General features: G+C 42.8%; 1 protein-coding gene across 4 annotated transcripts in view; it reads right to left on the reverse strand.

Annotated features, from left to right (window-relative positions):
- EEF2K (eukaryotic elongation factor 2 kinase) overlaps nucleotides 1-25,352 on the reverse strand; it is a 173,237-nt gene that overhangs the window by 48,306 nt on the left and 99,579 nt on the right. For all 4 annotated transcript variants that reach the window (XM_040356835.1, XM_040356836.1, XM_040356837.1 and 1 more), the window contains 4 exons: nucleotides 24,296-24,396; nucleotides 16,786-16,846; nucleotides 12,748-12,785; nucleotides 4,493-4,664 (listed from right to left, as the gene is read on the reverse strand). In XM_040356835.1, coding sequence (XP_040212769.1) covers nucleotides 4,493-4,664; nucleotides 12,748-12,785; nucleotides 16,786-16,846; nucleotides 24,296-24,396 — 372 coding nt within the window. The remainder of the gene's footprint in view (nucleotides 1-4,492; nucleotides 4,665-12,747; nucleotides 12,786-16,785; nucleotides 16,847-24,295; nucleotides 24,397-25,352) is intronic.

The following is a 25,352-nucleotide window of genomic DNA, read 5'->3' on the forward strand; positions in this document are numbered from 1 at the left end:
GATTGGCTTGCATAGGTAACACTTGCTCCGTGTATTTAATAAACTCTATTATTGCTCATAGTAATTAAAATAATTCTAACATTTTCAGGTGGCTGACATCCAGCCACTTTCATGTACTCAAACTGCTTACACTGAACAATACATACAGCTACATTATTGGGTGCACTTTAGAGTTGTCTGGAGTTCATCAATGTAAAGAGGACCTGTGGATTATATAAATTACACCATTGCCCCCCAATCCACGGACATCACTGTGGTTCTTTAATGACATAGTAGACCTTCAATATGTTATAAACACATTTTTTTTTTTATCATTTTTTGTGCCATTTCCCCAGTTTGAATTACCTCAGAGCTTGTTTTTCTCTAGCCCTAATGACAAGTAGGTGTGGTAAAATGTGAGTAGAACACAAGGTCATGAGTTACATTCCCAGCTATCTCACCTGTCTGCCAAAAGCTGTGTAAACCAATATATCATATTACTGTTTCTAGACAAATTGTTATTTCATAGCTGATGGCCAAAAAAATTGTAAATATTTTCACAAAAAATAATTAGCATTGGAAATGTACAAGGAAAAAATTAAATCTGGTTCATTCTGAAAAACAAAATGAGGGCATATTGGTCATAAGCTATGCTTAGCTACAATAATCACCTTACAAAAGCTAAAAACCATAATTAAAAGCTATGGGCTAGATTCAGGTACGGCAACGTAAATTTGTGCGGGCATAGCGTATGTTATTTACGCTACGCCGCCACAATTTAGAGAGGCAAGTGCAGTATTCACAAAGCACTTGATCCGTAAGTTGCGGCGGCGTAGCGTAAATCTGCCGGCGTAAGCACGCCAAATTCAAATTGTCAAGCGGTGGGCGTGTTTTATGCAAATAAAACATGACCCCACGTAAATGACGTTTCTCACGAACGGCGCATGCGCCGGCCGTGAACGTATCCCAGTGCACATGCTCCTAATCACGTCGCAAATAGTCAATGCTTTCGACGTGAACGTAATTTACGCAAAGCCCTATGCGCGAACGACTTGCGCAAACAACGTTAAATTTTCAAAATTCGACGCGGGAACGACGTCCATACTTAACATTGGCTATGCCTCATATAGCAGGAGTAACGTTACGCCGGAAAAAGCCTTGCGCAAACGACGTAAAAAAATCCGCCGGGCGCACGTACATTTCTGAATCTGCGTATCCAGCTCATTTGCATATTCTACACTGAAATCGACGGAAGCGCCACCTAGCGGCCAGCGTAAATATGCACCCTAAGATACGACGGAGTAGGAGACTTACGCCGCTCGTATCTTAGCCTAATTTAAGCGTATCTGGTTTCCAGAATACGCTTAAATTTACGACGGCGTAGATTCAGAGTTACGACGGCGTAGATTCAGAGTTACGACGGCGTATCTACTGATACGCCGGCGTAACTCTCTCTGAATCTAGCCCTATGTGTATATAGAAATGTAGCAGAATTGACAACATTGCTCGGAAACATGGACTTCATATGCCTGCTGCCGTAGAGAATTTTGTGACGCTCCCTGACTTTTGGGGTTTTTCTTAAATTAAAGTGGATGTAAACCCACTCTCATCCTTTCTAAACTACTGCCATAGTGCTGATCCATAAGGATATAGACGCCTCCTGCATGTATCCTTACCTGTCAAATGTCTCCCCTCTGTCTGTTATAAGAACTGAAAAACTGCAGATTCTGTGGGTGAATCTGTTGTCTGGAGCTCTGTGGGTGGAGTCGTGATGTCAGTAGACTCCCCGTCCACCTCTACACTCCCCTTGTCAACATGCATTTTCCAGAAAATTCATCACATGACTTCAGAAAAGTGGGGGTGTGAATGAAAAAATAATGCCTGTCTCAGGCTAGTGCATGAGATATGTAAATAACCCGTCATTCACAGCAAGGGGGAAGAACGGACAAAAGTTTTCTCCTGTTTGTCCGTTTCTCACTGAAAAAAGAAAAGGGGATTGCTCAGAGCTGGATCAACTCTTTGTGACAAGACTGGGCACAGATGATAGGGACTCTTATACTCTACATAGTGACAGCAAAAAATAATAATTGGGGTTTACATCCACTTTAAGATGGGAGCTTCAACCGCAAAATAGAGAAATATCCTACAGAAATGGAGACACTAGGCAGCTATCACCACAAACAACAGACGTTCTACCCAATCTTCTGGCTCCTTGGACGGTCGATTTTTTCCTTCTAGTTAAGATAAAGTCACCATTTGTCCCCATTTTCTGGACATAGTCCCTGGTATGAGGGTCTGTCTCCAGGAAATGGCCCCCCCTGAACCATCCCTGGCAGCATAGTCTAAATCTTGCAATGTGCAGAAGCCAACGTCAGTTGCACGGAGCATGTGCCAATTTAAATTATTGCCACTGGTACAGCCTGCGCATGTGGCGCTCCAGTGGAACGAGGTGTTGCCCATGCACTGCAAGGTTTAGGGCCCTTTCACACTGCTTTGTAACAAAGTTGCGGTAAAAACGCATATGCATTTTTTTCCATTATTTTGCTGTGTTTCAGATACATTTCCTATGTGTTTCTAGTGCATTTTTGGGTTGCCTGCACCTGTGAAAAATGGACATGTAACTCAAAAACGCGCCAAAAACCCACTGATTTCCATTCATTTCAATGAAAAGCTGTGTTTTTGGTGCAGTTTTCAAAGCCGCATGCAGGCAAAATTTTGCTTTCTCATATCGAAGCCCACAGCAAGCGTATTACAGTAGTGGCATCCCCAAATCCCACTACAAATCTCCCACAACTAGCACAGTCCGAGGCAGCAGTGCCTTAGCTCTCACCTTCAGAAATACACATAAGAGCCTGTAGGTAGAAGAGTGCCTTGGCACACTCATATACTAGTGCCCTGCTTTTTCTCAGGAGGCATTCAAGAAATAAAAGACAGTTTTCAGGTTTTCCCTAAAAATAGAAAATCTTGTTTTTTTGTGTTTAGGTCCACTTTAATGTTCTTTGAAAAAATTTCAACAGACACAGAAATTAGGACCATATCTTCTCTCTCAGACACCACCAAAGAGTGATATTAGTATTCCACCAAGTGACAACCCAATCATATGGCTCTAAACAACACTTATGTGAATATCACCTATCCAGTCCCCCATGTTCGCCACAGGGAAGTACTGGTGACACTGCTGTTCAGCCTCGATCTCTTATGAGCTTTCACTAGTAAGCTATTGAAATTTTTCACTTCCCCAACTATCTGCTTTTCTGTTTGTATAAAAGCATTAATTATTAGTGCCTAACATGTAAACTTTATCACCTTATCTGTAGAATTTATTCTGTGTTCCTCCTGAAGAAGCGCTCTATAGCCACGAAACATGTAGAGGATGATCGTGCACTGAGGAAATGTAACTCCTATTTTCCATCATGGAGTGTATTTGAGTACCAGTGTAATGTAAAATTTGTATCATTTTATCTACATCTGTAGTTTTTATATCTGGATACTTTATTATATTTTAACTATGTATCCATAAAATTCCTGTTTTATCTGATGTCTAATCTGTTCAGGGTACCGAGATAGTCCAATTTTTTCCCCTGCACCGCCTCCCTGCTCTGGAGACTCCTTTTGGGGAATTGCACCCAATTATCCATTATTGCTATTTGGATGATGGTACCCCCTATTATCACTGTTTATTTACCCAATTGGAGGTTTCCCTGCTATACTTATGTGAATAAGGTGACACTATTTATTTGTGTGATAAGGTTTCAGATGATCTCTGCTTAACAAGGCTTGCAAGGACCTTCGCAAAGAGCCAGTACTAGAACAGGTTCATCCAGTGGCCAGGGTAAGGATGCTGAGCTGCACCTCCCCTACTACTAATGCATGTCACAGAATGGGTGTATCACCCTGTATCCATTATCTGCACCTTGCTTTGGCTGTTCATGGTTGGCATGGAGTGTGCACTGCACATGAGTGGTCAATTGCTTTCTTTCTAGCAACTGGAAGATAGTTGAACATCCCTGGTGTGTTTTTCGTGCCAGCTGTGGGTGGAAAGTGGGCATGATGGAGGACAGTTTGACAGCTTTAGCTGTTCGAGCATACATGAAGCTGTGACCCACTGATTCCAGCCAATAATCTGTAGCTTGCAAGTGTCTACTGCTATGTCCTGGGCAACTGTCCTCTTGCCCACCCCTTGTCCTGGGCCCTGCTTTGAGCACAGAAAAAAAAATGTATGAAGGTCCATGCTACCAGTAATGAGTATATGGTCAACCTTTCCCTACCCAGGTCCATGTGCTTGTGTAGTTCTCCCAGTGCTTGAAATTATTCTACACGCTGAGCACCAAAATATAGTTAACGACTCAATAAACCACAGCAGCAGCATCTTGAAAAACAGGGTGTGCATGTCTATTAACAAAATCCATAGAGATGAGTAGAAAAACTTAATAGGAGCATGTCTGCCTTTGTTTTAATGGCATATACATAGTGAGACACAGAAATAGTTCCCAGGACAATAAAGGAATCCTACCTGCTTTGGTGGTTTATGCCGGTTGTACTCCTCCCCCCATAGCTTGGCCTCCATTTGAAGTCGGACATCTTCAAAATAGACATCTCTGTCTACAGTCTCTAAGTACCGCTTGGATACATAGTTATAAGCACCTTTCCACTGCTGACTGTGAGAGAAATTAGACAACTTCTTCCTGGGAATATGGAAAAGTTTGAGAAATTATTACACTATATGTATAAGCAGAATCAAGATTTATTTCAGTAGTTTGCCAACATTGTATTGAGAGCATAGACCATTGAAGCATGATATCTCTACAATTACTTTTCCACCTAAAATTGGCCTTACATTCATCGAATATCGGCAAGTTCCTGATGAACCGGACAAAATATGCTTAGATCCAAAAATCTAAGGGGCCCGGAGGATAGCTCTTGGCTAAATCAGCTGCAACCACCTAAAATTGGCCTTCCATTCATCGAATTTTGACAAGTTACTGATGAACCGGACAAAATAAGCTTTGATTCAAAAATCTAAGGGGAGTTGTGGGAGGAGGCATTACAGGCTGTAAATACCTGCTCGCTGAATGTGTCACAGAGGATCTCCCAGCTCTATATACTGCTAAAAGGTGCACTTCACCCCGGCTAGACTCTTTAGAATGAGCAGGGCTCCGGACCCGCTTTGCGGACGCTGTAGGGCAGCCCAGGGGGATCTGATTCACTTACTCTGGCGTTGCCCCAAGCTCCATAGGTATTGGACGGAGGTCCAAGCTACGCTGAATTCAGTGTTCTGGACTAACGTTACGCTGGACCCACTATGTTGCCTGCTGGGCGTTCTGGAGGGGGCGAAAGCGGAGGAGGCTACCAGAGTGGCATTCTCCAGGGCATTGTTTCAGGCGAGAAAGCTCATTCTTATACATTGGAAGTCGAGAGAGCCCCCCTCGACCAAGACCTGGGTTCAGCATGTGGGTATAACACTACTGATGGAAAAATATATATACCAACACAGAGGGAACGCAGGGAAATTTTTTAAACTTTGGGATCCATGGCTCGAGACACCTGGGCTAAGCCCCTTGGAATTGGTACAGGCAAGGCTACTAGGAGTGTAGGGACCGAAATAACTGTCAGGGTCTCCCACCTTGATATTTGGCATGATACTTGGAAGGTGGAGGGGTGGCAGGGCGGATAGGGAAGGGGGTTCGGCAGAGTGGGTCCAGCTGGTTGAGATGGTGTATTGAATACGTGAAATGATTTCTTGCCATACTCTTGTAATCTGATCTGCAACTCTGTTATAATGAATGTTGCACTACATGGTGTGAGATGTCATTCTATGTCTATTCTTGAATGTATGTTTTGTGAGCAATAAAAACCTTTTTGATTAAAAAAAAAAAAAAATCTAAGGGGCCCGGAGGATAGCTCTTGGCTAAATCAGCTGCAATCACCGTTTTGCAGAGTTCACTGTATTCTGATAGCCGCCATCACTGGGTGCCAGAATAAAATGCCCTTTATGGGAGATTTGTCCATTCAGGCTTTATAGGGTGGAAGGAAGGATCAGTTTTTTTTTTTTTTTTTTTTTTTTTCAATCAGCCGAGAGGTTAAATGAAACAAAACTCATTAATGTATGGCCAGCTTAAAGCTGATGCCGGGTTTGTATATCTTCTGCAGATTTCAGTGGAAAATTCCCATGCAGAACTTGTCTTTTTACCCACTTTTTTGGAGGCTCACCTCTCCAGCTGCTTTCTCTACAGTATGAAACAAATGACCAGGATGATCAGTGGCTGCAGCTGCTGATCAATGTATTCTGACAGCAGAGAGTCCCACTTTCAGAATATAATGACCTGGCGGGGGGATTTCTCCATCCACCTCGCTTGTGCTTTATTGGCTGAGTGAAAAAATAAATCATCTATGGCCTGCTTAACTCTCCCCTCCCCCAAAAAAATATGTGGAATCACTAGAGAAGCTAATAATAAGTATAATGCCGCGTACACACGATCGGAATTTCCAATGAAAAAAGTCAGATGAAATTTCGATCGTGTGTGGGCCCAATCTGACTTTTTCCCGTCGGTGTTTAGAAACAGAGCATGTTTTATTTTTTTTCCAATGGAAAAAAAAAACTATATGAAATTCCTATAGTCTGTTAGCAACTCAGACGGAGAAAAAACACACGCATGCTCAGAATAAAGTAGACGCATGCTCGGAAGCAATGAACATTTTTCTCGCTCGTCGTAGTGTTTTACGTCACTGCGTTCTGGACGGTTGGAATTTGGTCTGAGAGTGTGTATGCAAGACAGCTTGAACGGAATTCAACGAAAAATTCCATCAGATTTTAGGCCATCGGAAATTCTGATTGTGTGTACGGGGCATAAGCTTTGCTTCTTCTCTCATAGCATGGATTGTCAGGGCCCCTTTAAGTCTTGGTTCACACCTCTGCGTGTGGCTGCAGGTGGGGGAATCACAGCGATTCCCGCACCCGTAACCACACGCAGTGAAAATGCGCTGTTCTTAGGAGAAACGCAGGGCTGCCATTCAGTCTGAATGGCACCCCACGCATTTAAAAACACAGCTCATTTGCGGTAACCACAGGGAAATCGCATTGTCAAAAAGACCATTGAATGCACTTTTTTTGCAGGACGGGTTCATTTAAAGCGGATCTCCTACGGCCATAAGTAATTTTTTTTTTTGGTCATTCTTTTCTTTGTAGCACAATTTAACCACTTCCAGACCTTAGGTGTTTTTCAGATTTGGTGTTTGCAAGACTAAAACAGTTTTTTCTGCTAGAAAATTACTTAAAACCCCCAAACATTATATATTTTTTTTTTCTAACACCCTAGAGAATAAAATAGTGGTCATTCCAATACTTTTTGTCACACCGTATTTGCGCAGCGGTCTTACAAGCGCACTTTTTTTGGAAAAAATTCACTTTTTTGAATTAAAAAATAAGACAACAAATTTGGCCCAATTTTTTTATATATTGTGAAAGATAATGTTACGCCGAGTAAAATGATGCCCAACATGTCACGCTTAAAAATTGCGCCCGCTCGTGGCATGGCGTCAAACTTTTACCCTTAAAAATTTTGATAGGCGATGTTTAAAAAATTCTAGAGATTGCATTTTTTGAGCTACAGAGTAGCTCTAGGGCTATAATTATTGCTCTCGCTCTAACGATCGCGGCGATACCTCACTTGTGTGATTTGAACACCGTTTTCATATGCGGGCGCTACTCGCGTATGCGTTCGCTTCTGCGCGCGAGCTCGTCGGGACGGGGCGCTTTAAAAAAAATTTTTTTTTGTTTTCTTATTTATTTTTATTTATTTTATTACTTTTTACACTGAAAAAAAAAATAATAATAATTTGATCACTTTTATTCCTATTACAAGGAATGTAAACATCCCTTGTAATAGAAAAAAGCATGACAGGTCCTCTAAAATATGAGATCTGGGGTCAAGAAGACCTCAGATCTCATATTTGGGCTTAAATGCAAAAAAAAAAAAAAAAAAGTCATTTTTTCAAATGACCAAAAAAAAAAATGTGTCTCTTTAAGAGGCTGGGCGGGACTGACGTTTTGACGTCACTTCCGCCCAGCCGAGCTATGGGGACGGGCGAAGGAGATTTTTCCTTCAGTCTCGTCCCCGCTCACCAGTCGACAGCACCCGATCGCCTCCGCCGCTACCGACGGCTACGGTAACTGCGAATCCGCCGCGGAGACCGCCATTATCGGATTCCAGACCGCGCACCCTAAAGATCGATACCTCGGTTGTGGCAGCAGCTGCTGCCGTTACCGAGATATCAATCTTTAAAAACAGGACGTACATTGTCGTGCGCAGGTCTGGAAGTGGTTAAAAGTACTCACGAGTTATCTGTGTTAAGTCCCCCGCTTTCCGATTCCGTCTATAATAACTTATATTGTTCTAGTATAGCCGATTCCATTTTGCTTGTGGGCACGAGAAGCCCACAAGCAGCCACTTCCTTGTTGCGGTGAATGCTCGTAACAGCGAGCAAGGAAGTCAACTTCCGCGTTGCCATGACAATGGGCGGCGTGCCTTGTTTGTAATGGAGCCTTTTGAAACGCCCTCCACAGTTGGTTTGTGATCGCATCCGAAATACTTCATAGTAAGGCTCCGCAATGAATACGGCGAGCTATGACAGAAGCTCCCAGGGCACACTGCGGGTACGGGAAGTGACACACTGCCCGCAGAATACCCGCAGCTTGTGCAGACAGGAAGCGATCTCTGAAGAAAGGTACTGTACCGATTGAAAAAAAAAAAAAAAAAACTTCCATTTTGACTTGTATGACAGGCAGCTGTATGAATGAGCTCATGTATAAAATAGGGTGGAGCTCCGCTTTAAATGGGCTACTGTGCACGTGCAAACGCGAGCCACAAAAAAGCCAACGCGTGAACCTAGCATAAAGGTTACATAAAGCTGGTTACAATCTAAAGCTGGCCAGACACTTATTGAATTTGTGGCCATCCCCGCTCAACAGAAGTTGATTGCTTGATGTACATCTGCCGAAGGAGAATGTTGGAATGTTGGAAAACTTTTCTTGATCAGCGGCTACAGCCTGTGATTAGTGCAAGAACAACTATGAGAATACAATGTCCTGGTGGGGGGGGGGGATTCCTCTATCCACCTGGTTTGTTTGGATGAAGAATCTGTCAGTTTTTTATTTCATCCAGCCCACTGGTTGAAGGAAACAAAAAAACTGTGCATGGCCAACTTAACCCAAATTACTTAAAGCGGATCTCCCGCGGCCATTAGTTTTTTTTTTGGGGGGGGGCATTAAATTATATATGGCATATAAACAGAGGACTCACGCTTCTGCTGTTTAAAGTCGTCCGCTATTCGATTTCGTTTGAAATGATAAGTTATATTATTATTGCAGTGCCGTTTCCATTTTGCTTTTGGGCAATGTGAAGCCCACAAGCACGTCGACTTCCGGGTTTCCATCGAAACGGGCGTCACATTCGGCTCTCCTATCAAAGATTGCTCTGCAAGTGACGTCCCATCGTCGCCATCTTGCTACACCGCTTGACCCTTCTCACTCTATCATTACTGTGCATGAGTGTGGGGAGTAGCAAGATGGCGGTGACGGAACGTCACTTCCGGATCAATTTGTGATGGGGAGCCTGATGTGACGAGCCAGCGTCGCGCTTTATGAAATCCCGTGATAACTCCGAGGAAACCTCTACAGGATATGACATTCTGCCCGAAGAAAACCCGCAAAGGAGAGACAGGAAGCCGAGTGACAGCTGCTGCTAACAAAGGTACTGTCACAGGAAAAAAAAAAAAAAAGTTCCTTTCCGTTCTGCATTCTTGTCTGTTTTTTGATTAAGCCAATGTCTTTAAATAGGGTGGAGCTCCACTTTTTAGCAGGTATACAGTCAGCATTTGTAAACAGTGGAGCATCAAATAGTGATGTAATGTCACGTTTTTGCATTATGCAATAGGTCATTTATTCATTTATGATGAATTGCTGTTTATTCACACTGAAAAAAAAAAAAAAAAAAAAACTAAAGCTAGCCATACACATGTAGATTTCAGACTCAATCAATTTTCCCGTTCATGTTAAACAGCGTGGAAGAAATCTCTCCCTGCTATTGTATTTAGACCCGAACAGTCAAAAAATGTTCCACTCGGTTGAGTTTCAATCAAAAGCTCAGTTGAGTTTTAATCAACTTTTGTTGAGCCGGGTGGTGCCAACAGGGCGACCCAAGGCTCAAATTTCAGCTGATTCAGCACAAATCAACCAAAATTCCAACCTTCTATGACTAGTTGTAGACAATCTGATATCAGATTCTCCAGCATCTTATCAGACTGTAATAGACAACTGGTATCTGGTTTTAAAACCTGTTTGGGGGTCATTGCATAATAAGCCTTTGATAAATAAGATACAGATAGCAAGGTTGACCATTCTCATTCTTTGTTCCCTTTCATCTGAAGAACAACAGAGCTTGCTTTATAGAAGCATTCTATAATAGATGCACAATACATACAACTGTAACTTTAGGTGTCAGTTGTCAAGGTCCCATATAAAATGAGGCTCCTGAATGTCTAATGACTGACCACCAAGATGCTATTTAGAAATTATAGTTTTATGCGCTTAAAAAAATCTAATGTGTATACAAATATATGACAAATAATAAATATAATAAAGTTTAATAGTAGCCACATTTTATAAAGTATATAACAAAGTTAACCGTTAACTAATGTGCAAAACTATTTATTTTCTCTGGCTATGATTCCTCTTTATATGGTCATATATGCTCTATAGAGCTGTATGCTGCTTCATCCCATAGGAACTCCCTTTAGGAAGGGGTTAAACAGGAAACCTAATCTATAGAGGATAATTGCAGTGCAAACACACTAAATAAAAGAAGAACATCTGCTGTACATATTAGCCAATCAGATGGCAGCTGTCATTTTCCCACCACTGTCTGAAAAATAAAATAAATAGTCGTAAAGACCAGCAAGTGTGTAGGGGGGGATGCTGTGTTCCCAATTTAAACGCGGTCTAAACATTCTTAGCCAGATTCAGTAGATACGCCGTCGTAACTCTGAATCTGCGCCGTCGTAAATTTAAGTGTATTCTCAAATTGAGATACACTTAAAACTAGCGAAGATACGACGGCCTGCGCCGTCGTATCTTAGCTGTCTATTTAGGCCGGCCGCTAGGGGCGTGTACGCTGATTTACGCCTAGAATGCGTAAATCAGTGAGATACGCCTATTCACGAACGTACGATTGCCCGTCGCAGGAAAGATACGCTGTTTACGTAAGGCGTTTTCAGGCCTAAAGTTATTCCACCAAAAAGATGGCGCAGCCAATGTTAAGTATGGACGTCGGAACCGCGTCGAATTTTTAAATTTTTACGTCGTTTGTGTAAGTCGTCCGTGAATGGGGCTGGGCGTAATTTACGTTCACGTCGAAACCAATAAGTCTTTGTGGCGTAATTTGGAGCATGCGCACTGGGATATGTCCACGGACGGCGCATGCGCCGCTCGTTCAAAATGTCAATCACGTCGGGTCACGATTCATTAGCATAAAACACGCCCACCTCTTCACAATTTGAATTAGGCGCGCTAAGGCCGGCACATTTACGCTACGCCGCCGAAACTTAGGACGCAAGTGCTTTGTGAATACAGCACTTGCCTCTCTAACTTACGGCGGCGTAGCGTATATGAGATACGCTACGCCTGCCTAACGTTAGGCTCATCTACGTGAATCCAGCTATCTCTATAGAACTGTGATTCATATCTGAAAAGCAAAAAAAAAAAAAAAAGACCAGTATAAAGAAATTCTCTTCTCTCTTTTGAGCTTGGTTCACATCTATGTGGCTCTGCATTCATTTGAATGGGCCGATGTGCCTGTGTTTCATGCAGGAAAACGTTTCCCACAGCTGGAGGGAAATCCCAAGGAGCAACCAAAAATGTGCTGAGGTTTCAGATGCATGTGGGTGCCATTAGAAATAAGTGGCAGTCCCGTGCATTTGCAAAGGCTCCTGTTGCCAGTTTAGCAGCTCCCTGTAATTCAAAGGTGTACTTTAAAGCAATAACAATCACTGATAACATTATAATATATATAAAAACTTTGTTGTAGAAAGTGAGAATCCTTTGTCCATTCCCAGGCGTTTTCATATACAGTGAAACCACGGATTGCGAGTAACGCGGTTAACAAGCATTTCGCAATACGAGCATTTAAAAAAAAATCCTGGCTCGGTTTGCAAGTGTTGTCTCGCAAAAAAACAAGCAGGATTCAAGCCACAGCGGTGTGCAGTATCGCATTTGGCCAGAGATGCGGGGGCGCCGGAGCTGAACGGAAATACTTAAAAAAAAACTCGGAAATACTCCGTTACCGAGCCTCTCGGAGTTCAGCCGAGCTGTCCCGAGTATTGCAGAGGCTCTCTGGCGCCCCCCATCACCTCTGGCCACATGCAGTATTGCATCCCATAGAAGTCAATGTGGAACAAATTATTTTTGCTTCCATTGACTTCTATGGGGAAACTCGCTTTGATATGCGAGTGCTTTGGATTACGAGCATTCTCCTGGAACGGATTATGCTCGTAATCCGAGGTTCCACTTGTACTGTACATTTTCCCATACATAACATTTTACAAGCAACACTGAGTATACCAATTTATTATTATGATAAATGATGGTTACCCGACATTGCAAATCATGGAAGATGTTGTTCAAGCACTAACTTCCATTCGTTTTATGTATTACAGTACATTAAAAAATACATCAAAAATATTTTTTTTGGGTAAAATGGAAGAATCTATACTTACGTCCGGTAGCATTCTCTCATTGCACCTCGGCCAAATGCCTGATATAAACAGAAACAATGGACATGAATAAATGCATTAAGGCTTATGAATTCTATTTGTAGGTCATGTATTGTATAATGCTATTAGCCGACTGGTCTTCAAGGCGAAACTATAATATAAATACATAAAACAAAAGCGCTTCAGCGCCGTTTTTCCAGCTTTAGTGGTGCGCTTTTATTAAGGTCACATGATCATTTTGAAGCGCTTTGGAAGTGTTTCCAATTCATTTCAATGGACAGGTTCTTTTTTAAGGTGATTTTTTAAAGAGCTCCAAACATGCACCAAAGATGCTGCCTACAGGACGTTTTGCACCGCACCACCAGCGTGAAAGCATCTATTGAAATGAATGGGAAGAAGTTTTCAGGCGCTATTTTTAATGCAAAAGCACCTGAAAAGTGCCTCAGCATTAAAGGGGTCTAACTGTAATGTAATTCTTTCCTAATACATACTGGGAAAAGCAATCAACTTTTTTTTGGGGATAAAGCCCAGGTTCACACTGGGCTGCTCCCGCTTGTCAGTCCCGATTTCGGTCGCGATTACAGAGACATCTGTGCAGGTTTCTGTCAATGAAAATTGCGGGCCGAAATCGCAAAAAGTAGTACAGAAACAACTTTTTTTTTTAATTGGTGCAGAGCCGCAGATGCGCCGTCGCACCGATTAGGATGGTGCAATTGCCGGCAACTACCGCCAATTTGACATGTCAAATCGCACCAGTGTGAACCAGGTCTAAATCAGTTAAAAAGAATGTACAGTGCGAGCATGCATCGCATAACACTTATGCCGCGTACACACGATCATTTTTCGGCATGAAAAAAAAACGACGTTTTTAAAAACGTCATTTAAAATGATCGTGTGTGGGCTTCACATCGTTTTTCGGCTTCTAAAAAAAAAAAGTTTTTTCGGGTTGTAAAAAATGATCGCGTGTGGGCTAAAACGACGTTTTAAACCTGCGCATGCTCAAAAGCAAGTTATGAGACGGGAAAACTACCGTTCATAATGGAGTAAGCACATTCATCACGCTGTAACAAACAGAAAAGTGCGAATCGTCTTTTACTAACACGAAATCAGCTAAAGCAGCCCAAAGGCGAATAGAACTTCCCCTTTAGAGTGCCGTCATACGTGTTGTACGTCAAACGATGGTGTGTGGGTAACGTCATTTTTAATGATGAAGTTGGAAAAACTTTGTTTTTTGGACATGCTGAAAAACGTTTATTTTTTCATGCTGTAAAATGATCCTGTGTACGCGGCATCAGGCTGGGTTCATCTGTCTGCCAATGCTTGGCTTCCTGATTCAAAGCCCTGTTAAAACACTCAGTCATAGATTTGGCTTGTCCATTAATTGAAGGTACTTAGAATCACACATACAAAACTCTTTTAGTTACTAGAGAATAAAAAAAAACTTACCATAGGGGTGTTTTTGCACATCTTTCCGGGTTTGCGTTTTTTTATGAGCTAAAATTTAAGTCTTTGGGGGGGTAAAAATACTAGTAGTTTTTGTATTACAAGTTTCACGCAACACTACACTCACGTGTAAAGAGGCAGAGTTAAAAACCACGGGATTTTGTATGTTGAGTGTTTTGGAGCTTAGAGCTGGAAACTGGAACAGGAAACTGTTTGCACTTATAGAATCCATCATCAGCAGCACATGCTGCCCACTCCTACTTTCTGATCATAGAACTTCGACAACTGTCAGTGGGCAAAGTTGAAAACAGATAAAAACCATCTAAGGCAAGGCCTGACCAGATACAAACTATAGGCCTCATGACTAAAATAGTCTGCCCATAAAGTTATGTATATTGCTCAAGGTGACCAATCAATTAGATGCAATATTAGATATAATACAGGTATTTGCACCCACTTCCGGGGAGAGACTCCTACGGGAGTCACTCCACTTCCCACCCCCCACTGCCTTCTGGGAAGACAGCGGGGACCACTGGGAACGAGCCACGCTACTCGCGCATGTGCAGTAGGGAATCGGGCAGTGAAGCCGCAAGGATGGCGGCGGGGGCAGCAGAGAGACGAACGATTGCTCGTCTTCTGCTGCCGACATTGCGGGCGCGCTGGGCAGGTAAGTGTCCTTTTATTAGAAATCAGCAGCTGCAGTATTTGTAGCTGCTGGCTTTTAATATTTTTTTTTGCGGGACCTCCGCTTTAATACAATTCTTTCAGAATCAATAATCAATATATCACTCTATCCATTGACATACAGTGCCTTGCGAAAGTTTTCGGCCCCCTTGAACTTTGCGACCTTTTGCCACATTTCAGGCTTCAAACAAAGATATAAAACTGTAATTGTTTTGAAGAATCAACAACAAGTGGGACGCAATCATGAAGTGGAACGAAATTTATTGGATATTTCAAACTTTTTTAACAAATAAAAAACTGAAAAATTGGGAGTGCAAAATTATTCAGCCCCTTTACTTTCAGTGCAGCAAACTCTTTTCAGAAGTTCAGTTTGGATCTCTGAATGATCCAATGTTGACCTAAATGACTAATGATGATAAATAGAATCCACCTGTGTGTAATCAAGTCTCTGTATAAATGCACCTGCACTGTTATAGTCTCAGAGGTCCGTTTAAAGCGCAGAGAGCATCATGAAGAACAAGGAACACACCAGGCAGGTCCGAGATACTGTTGTGGAGAAGTTTAAAGCCGGATTTGGATACAAAAAGATTTCCCAAGCTTTAAACATCCCAAGGAGCACTGTGCAAGCGATAATATTGAAATGGAAGGAGTATCAGGCCACTGCAAATCTACGAAGACCTGGCCGTCCCTCTAAACTTTCAGCTCCTACAAGGAGAAGACTGATCAGAGATGCAGCCAAGAGGCCCATGATCACTCTGGATGAACTGCAGAGATCTACAGCTGAGGTGGGAGACTCTGTCCATAGGACAACAATCAGTCGTATACTGCACGAATCTGGCCTTTATGGAAGAGTGGCAAGAAGAAAGACATTTCTTAAAAATATCCATAAAAAGTGTTGTTTAAAGTTTTCCACAAGCCACCTGGGAGACACACCAAACATGTGGAAGAAGGTGCTCTGGTCAGATGAAACCAAATCTGAACTTTTTGGCAACAATGCAAAACGTTATGTTTGGCGTAAAAGCAACACAGCTCATCACCCTGAACACACCATCCCCACTGTCAAACATGGTGGTGGCAGCATCATGGTTTGGGCCTGCTTTTCTTCAACAGGGAAGATGGTTAAAATTGATGGGAAGATGGATGGAGCCAAATACAGGACCATTCTGGAAGAAAACCTGATGGAGTCTGCAAAAGACCTGAGACTGGGACGGAGATTTGTCTTCCAACAAGACAATGATCCAAAACAAAGCAAAATCTACAATGGAATGGTTCACAAATAAACATATCCAGGTGTTAGAATGGCCAAGTCAAAGTCCAGACCTGAATCCAATCGAGAATCTGTGGAAAGAACTGAAAACTGCTGTTCACAAACGCTCTCCATCCAACCTCACTGAGCTCGAGCGGTTTTGCAAGGAGGAATGGGCAAAAATGTCAGTCTCTCGATGTGCAAAACTGATAGAGACATACCCCAAGTGCAAAACTGATAGAGACATACCCCAAGCGACTTACAGCTGTAATCGCAGCAAAAGGTGGGGCTATAAAGTATTAACTTAAGGGGGCTGAATAATTTTGCACGCCCAATTCTTCAGTTTTTTTATTTGTTAAAAAAGTTTGAAATATCCAATAAATTGCATTCCACTTCATGATTGTGTCCCACTTGTTGTTGATTCTTCAAAAAAAAAAATTACAGTTTTATATCTTTATGTTTGAAGCCTGAAATGTGGCAAAAGGTCGCAAGGCACTGTATTTAGCAATTTGTCAAAAAAAAATAAAAAAAAAAAAAAAAGATTGATGGCTGAGCATATTGACAGATCTTAAGAAAAATACATAGATGGATAGAGCCGTGAGTGACTTCCATGTAAATTTCAGACACCCTTGCAACAGACTAAAAAAAGAAAAACTGAGATCACTTACCTGAGAAGCCATTTTGATTAAGACATCATCCTGTACCCATTGGCCAGACACGGCGTTGTATCTGCAAACAAAATTGTATATTAGTGCACAGCTATTACTCTACGTGTGTAATGTCCTTTTCAATTATGTAAGTTCTGTACTAAAAAAATAGACATTTTTAAATATTTTCAATGTTATGTTTGTCTTGTTTTTCAGCAAGTTTGTAGAGCCCTGGTGTCCTACCTGTGGCCCTTTGGTGCCTCACAGGCAATGGCCACCAGGACAAATAATTAGGATGGATCTCCCCAATGGGGACACAGGCAGTAACAAAAACCAGACAGTGGTAGAATCTTCCCCACCACCACAGTCATGATTGCTTTGTGTGCCGCTGTTTGGGGTTGCCACCCAGAATTTTTGCACCTTTGTTTAAGGTGTGTACTGTACCTACAAGCATAGGCGTGCGCAAGGGGTGTGCCTGGGCACACGCTAATCACCCCATGTGGCGCTGATTCCCCTTGCTGATATTTCCCCAAAGCTCCCAAATGGGGCTTCTAAAAAAAAAAAAAAAAATAATAGTAAAAAAAAAAAAAATAATAATAAAAATTAAAAACTACTGACACCGTCTACTGCCCCACTGACACCAACCTCTGCCCTACGGACAGGTCCACTGCTCTACTGACACCGTCCACTGTCCTACCAACACCGTCTACGTTTTTATACATTTGGGGTGCACACCCTAATGCAATAGGCTGTGCATACCTATGCCTACAAGTGTTCCTGTGATTTATCTATCACAAGGGCAAGTGTTCAGGACTGGTGGTACGGACAGGGTCAAAGTTGCCATCCCCACTGTAAAGTGAAATAAGTAGGCTGCCATTCCTGACTTAGGACAAGCATGCAACATGCAACGTCTGATCTGCATGCCTATTCCAGACAGGCAACGACTATTGCAGAAAGTTGCAATGGCAACCTTTACATTCTCCACAATACAGGTTTCATCTAATGCCATACAGAATCCACGATAATACACATTTATTGCGATCAAACAAAAGGCGGGTGGGTATCTGGTAGATATTTAGGGCCAGATTCACAGTGCAAGTACGCCAGCGTATCTACTGATACACCGGCGTACTTTCAAATTTGCCGCGTCGTATCTTTAGTTTGAATCCTCAAACCAAGATACGACGGCTTCTGGCTTTGATCCGACAGGCGTACGGCTTCGTACGCCTTCGGATCGTAGGTGCAATACTTCGGCGCCCGCTGGGTGGAGTTTGCGTCGTTTTCCGCGTCGGGTATGCTAATTAGCTTTTTCCGTCGATCCACGAAGGTACGCGCGGCCATCGCATTCTCTTATGTCGTCGCTAGCCGGCTTTTCCCGGCGTATAGTTAAAGCTGCTATTTTGTGGCGTATAGATAGACTTGCCATGTTAAAGTATGGCAGTCGTTCCCGCGTCGAATTTTAAATTTTTTTTTTTTTGCGTAAGTCGTCCGTGAATAGGAAAGGACGTAACTCACGTCTAAGTTCAAAAAATGATGTCGGTGCAACGTCATTTTGCGAAAAGCACGGCGGGAAATTTCAAAACGAAGCATGCGCAGTTCAATCGGCACGGGGACGCGCTTCATTTAAATGAATCACGCCCCCTACCCGCCCAATTTGAAATACGCGCCGAAAGATACACTACGCCGCCGTAACTTACGGCGCAAAATCGTCCTGGATTAGACTTAGAGCCAGGTAAGATACGGCGGCGTAGAGTATCTCTGATACGCTGCGCCAGGGCAATTCTATGTGAATCTGGCCCTTAGGTTTTAGGTGTAATTTTTGGATAAAACTGATGCAAGGAGTACTCTTCTGCGCCAAAATAGAATTGGTTTCAAAACCTTCCACTTCCATAAAAAAGTATTATAAAATATTGTTAATATTGTGTTTGAAAGGTTGTATACCATTTAGGAAATGTTTAGTAAACTCAGAAAGCATGATCCCAGTAACAGAATCAGACAGCCACATGGCTCTGCATAGACAGACTATGAACACTTCGTGTCAAGAGGCCAATGCTCTCCCCAGCACAAACATCCCTTACGTTCTATTTTTAGCCATTTAAGGACCCTGTATAATGTTACCCCAGCAGCTGAGCCATATATAAAATATGACTAAGATTAGCATAATCTTGGCTCACGTTCTACAACATTGGATATAAATCATAACTTAGATGAGTAGATCCTTCTGAAGCAAACGTGCTACCAGTTCAGGTGGCTAGGACTCCATGGCTAGGACACTGTTCCACTTGTGGGTTGAAGGAAAGAAAATAACTAGATTCCCCCATTAACACCGACTGCAGCGTTATTGGGTTCTGCCGGAGGGGAGCCTTCCCTACCAACAGAATACAATGATCATAGATAGATCGATTGCAGTACAACTAGCCTGCCCATAGACAGATCAAAATTCAACCAGATCTTACTGTACTATGGCCGGCTTTACTCCAACCATCCCCAAAGTGCAGAAACATTTTAAACTTCAGCATTCTTATATAGTTTTCCCTTCTTTTAATGTCAATGCAGACCAGTTCTAGGTCATAAAAAGACAATACCCTGCATCTACTGATTCCTTGAAGATGTAAATCTCCCATTTAATAACTTGAGGCCAATAACATAACCACATACTTGCTAGAGATGCTGGGGCTGCTAGAACTTAAAGCGAAGGTCCACACAAAAAGTGAACCCCCGCTTTTCGAAACCCTCCCTATAATACAGGTATTTGCACCAATTACCGGGAATAGACTCCAGCGGGAGTCACGCCCCTTCGCATCACCCCCCGATGTCTTCTGGGAAACACACTGGTCCCAGGAGACAGCGGGGACCAGTTAGGACGCGCCGCGCGACTCGCGCATCGCACAGCAGGGTATCAGGCAGTGAAGCCATAATGCATCACTTCCTGATTATCTCACTGATGATAGTAGTGGGGGCAGCTGAGAGACAATCGATTGATCGGCTTCGGCTGCCGAAATCGCGGGCACCCTGGACAGGTAAGTGTCCATTTATTAAAAGTCAGCAGCTGCAGTATTTGTAGCTGCTGGCTTTTAATATTTTTTTTGTGGGACCTCCGCTTTAAAACATACTTTATCTTACCAAAAATAATAATTCTGGTGGTTACACATACCCTATATGACTTGAGTGTGTTATTTTCCAACATAGGGGGTGCCCTAATAAATTTGAAAAAGTGTGGGAGAACCAGCTGACCACGTCTGGTCCTGTTGCCTCTTGACCTTGTGACACACAGGATTCTGTGATGTATTTAATACCCTTGCCATGCTGTATGACTAAAGATGCTGTCTATTCATGATAAACTGGTGGTTGCGTTTGCAGGAAAGCTTTGTCATTATGGGGACTTGGCAGGTCACAGAAGTTATACATGTTTCATTAATGTATCTGAACAGAAGAAACAGGCTGTACAACTTCTTGTCAACGCTCTACTATTCAAACCCAAAACGCAGTTTTCAGGTGATGGCATTTTTTATTTGAGTACAGTATTACAGGGACTCTCAAGGGAGCCGCCATTTTCATATTTCCAGGGCCCATAATATAATGTATAGTTAAGGGCAGGGGTGCCCAACCAGTGGCCCGCTGAGCTCTGTGATGTGGCCTGTGACCTCCTGTTCTGGGATAGGATAGAATAGAATAGAATACTGTTATTAAAGGTCAGTTTATTACTAAAATCACAGTATATATATATATATATATATATATATATATATATATATATATATATATATATATATATATATATATATATATATATATATCTGCTTACTGAGCTGCTTTCAAACAAATCCACAGACGCAGAGTAGTTCACCTGCGGGTTACCTGCACAGAGCCATAGACTTCTGTTGTCACCTGCGAGTTTGGTGAGCTTTCTAAAAAGTGCACCAAACCTGCAGAATATAATAGAAGTCTATTGCAAAGTGCAGGAAAGCCAAAGGGACACTGCGTTGCACCCGCTGTGCGGATAACCCGCAGTGCATCAGTGTGAAAGCAGCCATGAGCCCCTTTTACACGGTCAGTCCAACCCAGTTGGACCCTCCATTCACCAGATGTAAACCGACTTGTGTCCTACCTGCAATCCAATCAGGCTGTGTCTGTGTTAGTTCTGCATATGCAGAGCGGACACGGACCTGTCATCCACTCGCTCCACTGATTGTTACCAAGTCGCGTAAAGTGTAAGTAAACCCAATTATCGTTTTTAGCTAAGGAAGCTGCCATCTTTGCCTCTGTTTATTCTGCAACTGCCATGATGCTGCACATGTGATCAGTTAAGAAACCAGCCATTGGATGATTTGACAGTTTGGTTGAGAGCACAAGCAAATTTGACAGCTAGCATTTCCGGCATGTCGGAAATGTTAACAGTTTTTTTAAACTATCAAATCGATGGGTTTACTTCCACTTTAAGTAGCCCTCGTGCTTCAAAAGGTTGGGAACGCCTGGTTTGGGGAGTAGTACTGGCATACATGAATTTTGGAGGTTTCTGAGAAACACTAAAACACAACAAGGGATGCTTGGCGACATGCTTTTTGAACAGTTCGATTATTTAAATAAAATTGTCACCTAATTTAAAGTTCTGAAACGGATCTCCAGAAGTAAAAGCCGACCCTGTGAATTGAACCGCATTTAGCAATCAGTGTTAACAGTCAGTGTTAACCCTTTACTTCCTGTTGCAGTCTGCCTTTCTGAATAGTAAAGCTTTTAGAACAATTACAAAAGGAAATTAGTTCTGCAGTGAAAGCAATGTAGTGTTCTGTCCCTAGCTGGCTGTATATATTACCTAAACTTTCCTAACGATAAGACTACGTGTCACAGGGAAGCATTCCAAATTTACTGGGAACATTCCTGGAACTCAACCAGGTTTCTAAGTGTACGAGCCTGGCAGCCACTTGCAGACCTCTGAACACGGTCCTCGTCTTGAATTGCAACGGCAGGTCAACGTGCGCAAAGCAGAAACCTTGTATAGCACAGTGACATTTCAGCAATGCGTAGCTTTCTAAAGTATATTGTAAACGCTCATCATGTCATTAAGAAGCAGCTTGTGAAATAATTGTAGCCAATGGTCTTTATTTTATCAATGGACAGTACAATACACAACTAAAGGGCATTTACGTGCATTTCAAATGTGCCAAAATCTTTGTAATTCTGTTCAGCCACTCTTCTAGGAAGGGGACACCACTGTTTACTACTTTCGTTACCAGCTGCCTGTTGAATGAGTTATGAATAGAGACAGATTAAGGGCCAGTTCACACCAGACACAGTTCCATGTGCTTTTTTTCTGCACATAATGCATGCACAGTGTTTTCCATGTATTCCAATGGCTCTAGTTGGCTCTAGTTTACACCATGCAGTCAGTTTCCGGCTAGTTTCTGCATTGGAAACTGACTGCATGGTGTGAACTAGAGCCAACTAGAGCCATTGGAATATATGGAAAACACTGCGCATGCATTTCTAGTGCAGAAAAAATGCACACGAAACTGTACGGAACTGCGTCTGGTGTGAACTGGCCCTAAAGCTGGCTATAGACTGTCGGCCAAAATAAAGCCTGGCTGCATCCAAACATGTTCAGGTACTGTTTGGGTATTCTGACAGCCAGAGGCACTGGCTGTCAAAATACAATAGCCGCTGCTTGAGATTCTTGCATTCTTGCATTTAGCTAAATGATAGAAATCTCTGGGGGCATGGACAAAAGGCAAAATGGGGCCAAGTAAAGCCGGCCAAAGACGCTTCAAATCTCAGTCCCATTCAGCATGATCTTGAACCATGTACGAACAGGCTGAGTGTACCCAAGTTGATTGATTGACCAATTTGGGTACAACTAGTCTGCCAGATTTTACATGTGATTATTGCCACTAGCAGACGGCCTTCCCTGACTTGGGCACAGCAGGAGAATGTAAATGGCTCTCTATGGAGCCGGTTCACATATGTCCGGTGCGTTTTGCAGGAAAAACGTGTGCTTTTTTTGGTCCCAAAATTCGGGCTGAAATCGTACCTGAAAGGGTGAACCAGGATGCACCGGACCCCTGCTGTGCAACGGATCTGTCCCAGCCTAAATGTGGTTACCTGTTCATTCAAACTCAGCATTACAATCTGTATCTACGGCTTTCACACTATGTTCAAAGATGTTGAAGGAAATGTCATGCAGATTTGATCAGCTCTCTGGTTCCTGGCTCTGATCAAGGAAAATCCATCTCTACTACATTGCAGAGTGATACCCCGTGATTAGGCATGTCCAAAGTACGGCCCGGGGGCCAATTGTGGCCCCCATTCCAGTTTAATGTGGCCCCCCTGGTAATTTGGATATATACTGTGTTTATCGGCGCTGCCTCGGAGGGGACGGGGGGGGACGGGGGTTAACGAGTGTTGTCAAATTACATACAGGAGAATCTCCGGTTTACCCATTTACAGTTTACATCTGTATTAGGAAGTCCCGTCTCCTGGGCTGCCATTGGACGACTCCTCTGTCTATCATAGAAGGTGGGACATTGTATTAAAGAGGCTGCTGTGTACACAGGAGATTCTCCTGTATGTAATCTGTTGGCGCTCGTCCCGTCCCCTCAGAGGCAGCAGATGGACATCGATCAGGCTGCATTCATGGCAATGGTGGGGCTGCATTCATGGCAATGTCGAGGCTGCATTCATGGCAATGGTGAGGCTGCAGATGGGCACAGATTAGGCTGCATTGATGGGCAATGACCCTTATTTTGCTTCACCGTTCTTTTATTTTAAAAAAAAATCCTGAAACTTCTCTCCTAAAGTGAAGGTGTGTGTTATACGCCGATAAATACGGTATATGCAAATAACACGCCCACGCTCATCTCTTCACCACAAGCAGCCACGAAGGCAAGAGAATTTTTGTTGGGCCGTGTATTAGTGCTCGGGCAAACACACTTAGACCAAATTTTAATGGTTCAAAGAATGTCAGGCAAAATGAACGGCCCTTACGCATGTTCACTTCATCAAATCTGGCCCTCTTTGAAAAAAGTTTGGACACCCCTGCCATAAGAGCTTACAGACTGAAGGAGAAAGTAGCATTAGAAAAAAGTCAGACAGAATTTTTTCATCGCATATTCTGACCGTGTGTGGGCCCCATCGGACTTTTTTTTTCCGATGGAGAAAAAAACATGCATGCTTAGAATCAAGTCCACGCATGCTCGGAATTTGGTCTGACAGTGTGTATGCAAGACAGCTTGAACGGAATTCCGACGGAAAATTCCATCGGATTTTATCCCATTGGAAATTCGGATCGTTTGTACAGGGCATTAGATGAGAGATGACTATATCAGTGTGGTGCTCACTGCTTGTTTAGCAGACTGCAAGAGAGTCAGTCATCGAGCTGTGGTGCAGCACAGGGATCCAACCTCATTAAAGTGTCTTGCAGGGATTCTTTGATTACAAGACTGGCTGAACAGAATTTCAAAAGTGACCCAAGGCCCCCCGGTGCGTTACACTCCAGCTACTCTTGAAAACTCTTGAAAGGTAGAAGAGCGAAACAGACCTGTGTCGGGTCGCATGCTCCGTTTCTATGTCTTCCAAATGGAACTCTGCCCATGGGTCAGGCATCTGCTTGGCTTTCTGGATGGCATGTCTCCAGGCCTCCTGTGTGTGAGAGACAATTGCTTAATTCTCAAATAAGGGTAAACAACATATAGTCCATAACATTGTATTACAATCAAGGGATTACACACAATAGAGTTGGATGGAGCATTCATAAATAAAGATTAGTAGTGAATGCAAATAAGATGTTTAAACTGACAAGAAGCATTCACACCATGCAATCTTTTTTTGAGATCTTTAACAATCAATTTCGGCATGTAGACAAGAAGTAACGACAGGGTTAGACACACACAGATGAAAGGGAAAACAATCAGATACACAAACTTTGTGCATACGGTTATCTAGACCAGCGTTTCTCTACCAGGGTGCCGTCCGAGTTACCCCGAGGTGTTGCGAGCTCAGGGGGGCTCCCATGTATGAGAGGTCTGGTGTGAAGGGGGCCTCTAAAGTGAAGAGGAATGCTGATATAATGGGAGGAACATTAATGTGATGGTGGGACCTCTGATGTAAAGTTACTGTAAATTTCAAGTAGTTATGTACATTGTCCCAGGCTCAGGATTCCCACTGATAAATACCCTTTACATTTTAGAATGGGTGCCTTGAAATTTTGCATAATTTTAAAGTGTGCCATGACTGAAAAAAGGTTGAGAAACGCTGATCTAGAGGTGGGATGCTGCTTTGTAATCTGTAAAGGAAGACAAAGAAATGCTGGAATTCTGGAATTAAATGGTTAACAAAGAAAACATGCATGGTCCCTTATTTTGTCTATTATGTGTATTTATACATATCACACAGTCGTTGTGATTCTCAGCAGTGTTTTCCTGAAATGACTTTGACGCATGCGCGGTAGCTTCCTAGGCATAGATAGGGTGCAGCAAGATGGCGGCGAATCGAATGTGACGAGCGCATGCTCGTCGTACGCGATGACGTCACTGCGTTCTTGCCTTCCAAAAGAACCGCGGTTCTTTTGAAAGGAGTGTGTGTACACTCGGGCGCCA

Source organism: Rana temporaria, chromosome 6 (assembly GCF_905171775.1).
Source record: "Rana temporaria chromosome 6, aRanTem1.1, whole genome shotgun sequence".
In the NCBI taxonomy this organism is placed as follows: domain Eukaryota; kingdom Metazoa; phylum Chordata; class Amphibia; order Anura; family Ranidae; genus Rana; species Rana temporaria.